General features: G+C 57.8%; 1 protein-coding gene across 1 annotated transcript; it reads left to right on the forward strand.

Annotated features, from left to right (window-relative positions):
• The first annotated feature begins 1,613 nt into the window (after nt 1-1,613).
• DMRTA2 (DMRT like family A2) lies at nt 1,614-4,349 on the forward strand. Its single transcript, XM_075157034.1, has 2 exons — nt 1,614-2,562; nt 2,787-4,349. Exons 1-2 carry the CDS (start codon nt 2,070-2,072, stop codon nt 3,659-3,661), a joined length of 1,368 nt encoding a protein of 455 aa, XP_075013135.1. The 5' UTR covers nt 1,614-2,069; the 3' UTR covers nt 3,662-4,349.
• The last annotated feature ends 1,763 nt before the right edge of the window (nt 4,350-6,112 follow it).

A 6,112-nucleotide genomic window follows, 5' to 3' on the forward strand; every position in this document is an offset into this window, starting at 1 on the left:
GTGCCGAGGAGGATGGAGATCCCTCGTGGGAAGCAGGAGAGAGCCTTGGGGAAAGGAGTCGGCGTTATTTCCCACCGAGGTGCTACCTCCTCCCCGTTACCAGCGAAGGTGACGTCAAACCCGGGTGGTTAATGCTAAAAACAAAAGCTTCGGGGTTAATATACAGTTACCAGCCCGACAGCCGCCTCCTCAAAAATCAGCCCCTCGGGTTTATTGTCCCCGCGGGGAAGGCGCCTGTTGAACATGTAGTCACGCAAAGAGCTGGCAGGAGAAAGAACGAACTTCACTTTCTGGGGAGCGAGGGGTGGGCAGGGCTCTCCCAGACCAGAGCGCAATGAAAATATGGAAAATCATACTCACCTCGAGCTTCTCCTATTGCAGCAGCACTTGTACAATTCACCTGCGGTTGTGGAGTGAGAGGGAGAGGGGAAGGGCGGGGAGAGAGAGAGAAGAGGGGAGCGAGCGAGAGAAGGAAGGGAGGAAGGAGGGAAGGAAGGAAAGAAGGGAGGAAGGGAGGAAGCAAAGGGAAAGGAAGGAAAGGGGAAGGAAGGAAGGAAGGAAGGAAGGAAGGAAGGAAGGAAGGAAGGAAGGAAGGAAGGAAGGAAGGAAGGAAGGAAGGAAGGAAAAGGGAAGGAGAGAGGCATCGTTACGTACTATTACAAAACAAAATCTCCAAGGGGATGGGGGAGACCATAAATTGAATTGTCACCTTCCACAGTATATTTCCCCCCACCCTTTTGACAAGTGACACCCAGGAAAAAAAAAATCAAACGGTTGGCACGGCAGATGCCGTTTCCACTGGATTAAAAGAACCCGAAAGCCAAACTCTCAGGTAGCGGAAATCGGACAGGGTTTTGCACGCGCAGACAGCACGCACACGCGGCAGGAGCACACGCACACGCGCGGCCAGGGCTGGCCGCGCTCTCTCCGCGGGTCCCCCCCGGACCCTCCCGGCTCTCCGCGGGTGCGGCGCGCTCGGGCAGCCGCCGGGCGGACGCGGCGGACCGGCGGGCGGCCAATCAGAGCGGCGCTTCCCGCCCCTGGCCAATAGCAGGCGCCACATTGTTGTCAAATGTTGCCTAATGGCAACGCGGGGCGCAACAATAGCGCGAGTGGCGGCGGGCGGCGCGGCGGCCAGCGCGCTCTGCCTGCAGCTCCGGCCGCGCGGGCCGCACGCGCCAGGCGGCGCGGGGCGGCGGCGTGTCCCGGGGGGCGCGGGGGCCTGCGGCGCTCCGGCACCGCCTGCTCCGGCGCCGCCGGCTCCAGCATCGCCGGCTCCGGCACCGCCGTCGGCTCTGCCGGCTTCGGCGCCCGCCGCCTGCTCGGGGCTCGCCGCGGCGGCCGGGGGCGGGGACTCAGGCTCCGGCTCCCCTGGCCGCGGGCTGCCGGCCCCTCCGCCCGGCTGCGGTGCTGCTGCTCGGGAGACGGGGTGATTTTTTTTTTTTTTAATTTATTTATTCTCTCCTGGATTTTAGCCTCCGCGGCTTGTGGCGAGGGATCCTGTCGTTGAAGGTGCCGGATTGCTCTTTGAAGGGACACTTTTAATCTGTGACCGTAGTTAAAGGGGGAAGGGGGGGCTGAGCTTAGGGAACGGCTCGGGTTTCCAGCGGGGCACCGTGGGGAGCGGCGATCCCGCCAGCGCGGAGGGGAGAGCTCGGCTTTGAGCCCGGCGCGATGGACTTGGTGCTGCCCTGCCAGCTGCGCACGGAGAGCACGGAAGCGAGAGAGATCTAAGTTTTCTTGGATTTGCTTGTCTTAGATTCGCTTTTCGGGAGCGGAGGGGAGGGGAGGAGGGCGCAGAAAGACTCCCGTCGGCTCACTTGAACGCCACTCCGGAACCGCGTGCCGGTGCAGGGGGACAGGGCCGGCGGGCGGGGCGAGGGGACAGGCGCTGGGGTTTGCATGCCCGCACCCGGGGCTCGGTGTGCCCCCCACCCGTGATCGCGCCTGAAGGCGCCGGGAGCTTCTCCGCGTCCGGGCGCGGGTGCGCCGCGGGGGCTCCCCCGCCCCGCGTCGCTTTGGGGGAGACCAGGGAGGGGGGGTCGCTCCTTCGAGGCGGGCTTGCCAGGATGGAGCTGCGGTCAGAGCTGCCCAGCGTGCCCGCCGCGCCCCCCCCGGTGCCCCCCAACTCGGTGGCGGCGGCAGCAGCGGCAGCGGCGGCCACGCTGCCGGTGAGCGTAGCCGGGAGCTTGCTGCGGGCGCCGCCGCTGCTGCTGCGGGCGGCCGAGAAGTACCCGCGGACGCCCAAGTGCGCCCGTTGCCGCAACCACGGGGTGGTGTCGGCGCTGAAGGGCCACAAGCGGTACTGCCGCTGGAAGGACTGCATGTGCGCCAAGTGCACCCTCATCGCCGAGCGCCAGCGCGTCATGGCGGCCCAGGTGGCGCTGCGCCGCCAGCAGGCGCAGGAGGAGAACGAGGCCCGCGAGCTCCAGCTACTCTACGGCACCGCCGAGGGGCTGGCCCTGGCGGCCGCCAACGGCATCATCCCGCCCCGGCCCGCGTACGAGGTCTTCGGCTCCGTCTGCGCCGGGGGCGGCGGCGAGGGAGGCGCCGGCGCCTCAGGTAAGGCCGCGCTGCGGGGCCGCGGGGGGAGCCCGGCACCGGCGGTGGGGGAGGAAGGAGCCGGGAGAGGCGGCGGCGGGGGTTGGGGGGGGCGCGGACCTGCAGGCGGCATCCCCCGGCGGAGCGGGCGGGCGGCCCCGCCGACAGCCGGGGCGCTCCGCGGAGCCCGCCTGGGGCAGCCGCACTGACGGTCTCTCTCCTTCTCCTCCCTCCCCGCCCCGCAGAGTCCAAGATGCAGAAGTTCGAGCTGTTCCCCAAGACGCTGCTGCCGAGCCGCGCCGTCACCCCGCAGCAGGCGGGCGGGAAGCCCCTTTCCCCGGACGGCGAGTCCGTGCCCGGCACCTCCTCCCCAGAAGCTCGCCACGGCTCGGGCTCGGAGAACGGGGACGGCGAGTCCTTCCTGAGCTCGCCCGTCTCCAAGGGCCCGAAGGAGGGGGAGGAGAGCCCGGGCTCCATCAGCCCGCTGGGCTCGGACTCGGGCTCGGAGGCGGACAAGGACGAACAGGACCCGTCGCCCTCGGCCGGCGGCCGGCAGCGGACTCCCATCGACATCCTGACGCGCGTCTTCCCGGCGCACAAGCGCAGCGTGCTGGAGCTGGTGCTGCAGGGCTGCGGCGGGGACGTGGTTCAGGCCATCGAGCAGATCCTCAACAACCGAGGCCCGGAGAAGGGCCCCGAGGAGGGCTGGGCTCGGGACGGCGCCTTGCAAGGCCTTCCGCCCACCCCCGCCGCCGCCGCCCACCACCGGCCCTTGGTGGCCGGCGCCATGGCCCCCGCCATCGGCACGCTGGGCAGCCGCTCCGCCTTCTCCCCCCTGCAGCCCAACGCCACGCACTTCGGGGCCGAGGCCGGCGCCTACCCGCTGGGCACCCACCTGGGACTCAACCCCCTGCGCCTCGCCTACTCGGCGCACAGCCGGGGACTGGCCTTCATGACACCCTACTCCACGGCCGGGCTGATGCCCACCCTGGGGTTCCGGCCACCCGTGGACTACGCCTTCAGCGACCTCATGCGGGACCGCTCCGCCGTGCACAAGGAGCAGGTCTACTCCGGCGGGCTCTACGGGCCCATGGTCAACAACACCCCGGAGAAGCAATAGCGGGGGCGGCTCCCTAAAGCTCGTCTGGGTAGAGGTGGCTGGGTGGGCGCGGGTGGACGGACACGGGTGGCTTTCTCTCCCCTCTCCCCCGTACAGGCGGTGACTGCGTGCAGAGCCCGGCGCGGACAGACGTAGGTGTATTAAAAGGGTGGTAAAGGTGCACTTTCATTGTCCAGACATGAGTCACTCTTTGTTGCTTATGGCCATAAGCATGGATATCCTTGGTGCGTCGTGGGGTGTGTACACACACACTCTCTTTCCCACACACATACATATATATATGTATACTAGCAAGTGTATAATGTTATAAAATGGAAATCTAAGTTATTAATGTAACGCGTAGGTGAACTTGGTATTAACGTTAAGCTAAAGGTTAGGCAGCTCGTTGTAATACTTACCAGGCATATAGATTAAACATATTGTCAAATTGAAAGCCTTTTCCTTCCTGCCCCCAGAAATGTTACGATCTGTATATAACATTGGAAAGTAGATATATTTGTAACTGTCCGTAGGACCCCGGCGCCAATGGTGTATGACGGTTTAATAAGCCTCCTTCATTTGTGATCTGCAAGAAAATTGCTTTCTTGTTCCGATGTAGCAAACTTCTTGCTGTTTCTAACAGGTAATTCTGTGTTTCCATTTCATAGAAATAAATGTTATTTTCTATTAAAAAAAAAATCGGTCTTATAAATGGCAAGTGGTATTTTATGAGGCGGTGGAAGTGTGTTTTGGGAAATTCATTTGACAAGTACAGTCAATATTTAAAGGAGTTTATGCAATTAGTACAAACATGTTTACTACATTTTTATCATGGTCAAACCAGATATTCTTCCGAAAATTTATAAATAAAAACGAAGCGTACAAACCAGAGCAATTTCCTTACCAACCGAAATTGTCAAATATGTTTATTTGTGGTTCTGATCTTTTTATTATTTACGCCAGGAAAAAGAAAATCAGAGGTGTAAATTTAAGCAGGATTTTTTCCTTCCATATCTCGCCGATTTTTGTCGTATTTAGGAAATCTGGCATTGTCGCAGAGAAGAAAAGCACGGTTAAAGCAAACGCCCGCCTTGCCGACAGCGGGTTCTGTAGCAGCGGAGAGGTGCTTTTCCCTCGTATCTGAAATTTGAATGTGCGTTTTAAGTATTGCTATATCAAGATAAGCAAAGGGATATATAATAATGACGTTTTTTCAGAACGTAAGAACGTGTTTGCAACAGGCGTGAATGAGTTAAGAGACCACAAGCTCAGCGCGGGGCGTACGCGCAGGGAAGATTTCGCTGGTTTATTCTTGGAGCTGTGTGTCCTTCCAAATCTTCCCCCTCATTTCAAGAGTAAAGGCTACACGCGTGGGTTGAATTTTTTTGTTAGTTTTTGTTGTTGTTTCTCTTTTTCTTTCTTTTTCTTTTTCATTTTCTTTTTCTTTTTTGCCAATGGTGTCCGACTATTCTTCAAGACCAAAAAGTGAGAAAGGCGTTCCTCCCTCCGTTTATTTATTTATTGCGATGAGGCGGAGGGGCAGCGGGCGTGCCCCCCGTGCATCCATCCTTCCGAAGGCCGGAGCGCGACTTTCTTACCAGTCCTGGGAGCGTTTGGCCCAGGAAAACTATTACCCACAAAGAACAAGTTCAGTGCATGGTTGAATTAAGACTGTAAAAGCTCCTAAAGTTGGTTGGTATGGAAACCTAATCCCACCGAACCGCTCCGTGGCACAGCTGGACTGTTTACTTTCTCACTTCAAATATAACTGTGTAAACATTGGCTGGGAGCTGACAGCGCGGCTCCTACCAACCAGTCAATATACTGGTGGGTCTGGGAGGAGACGCGTCCCGCCGTAGCTCCTGAAGGAAGCCCCGGGGTAAAATCAAAGGACGGTAGCAAGTAAAATGCAATTCTTCCTTCCCTCGCGCAATTGATCAAGCTGGATACAATTTTAAAATTTTCTTAAAAAAAAAAAAAGAAAAAGTAAGTTAATATTATAGATTACACCTAGGTAAATACTTTTGACCCTGATCCATCCTGGGAGCAGCCAAATCAATATCACAAGGGAAACTTTTTAAAGTCTCGTGTTCCAAGAGCGGGTGAAACTTAATATTACTACAATAAAACGGTTTAATAAAGAAGGGCTTTAATAGTGAGCTAATTTGATTGAGTTTCCTAATTCCACTTTAATTGGAAAAGGAGTTGTCTGTTTGGTTATAAAGTGCCAGGGTTATGTTAGACTGGAAAAAAAGATGGACTTTGAGCATCTGAATAAACTTTTTTTCCTTTTTTTTTTTTTTTCCTTCCCTTGCTTGGCAGCTGACTTTGGGCAGGATGGGTTTCCATATCTAGGATTATGAATGGGCTACAAAGCGCTGCTACTTAAAGGAATCAGGTCGCCACATTTCTCCCATTCTAGCCCTGTTGAGAAGGGCTTAGGAGCTGTTGATTTAACTCAGCTCCCCTTTT

This window comes from Calonectris borealis, chromosome 8 (assembly GCF_964195595.1).
Source record: "Calonectris borealis chromosome 8, bCalBor7.hap1.2, whole genome shotgun sequence".
NCBI classification, from domain to species: Eukaryota; Metazoa; Chordata; class Aves; order Procellariiformes; family Procellariidae; genus Calonectris; species Calonectris borealis.

Excerpts from the sequence above, each read along its gene's own strand:
- DMRTA2 (XM_075157034.1), top strand. The coding sequence starts at position 2,070 with ATGGAGCTGCGGTCAGAGCTGCCCAGCGTGCCCGCCGCGCCCCCCCCG. Across the intron at positions 2,563-2,786 it reads GGGAGGCGCCGGCGCCTCAG|AGTCCAAGATGCAGAAGTTC; the intron begins GTAAGGCCGCGC and ends CCCGCCCCGCAG.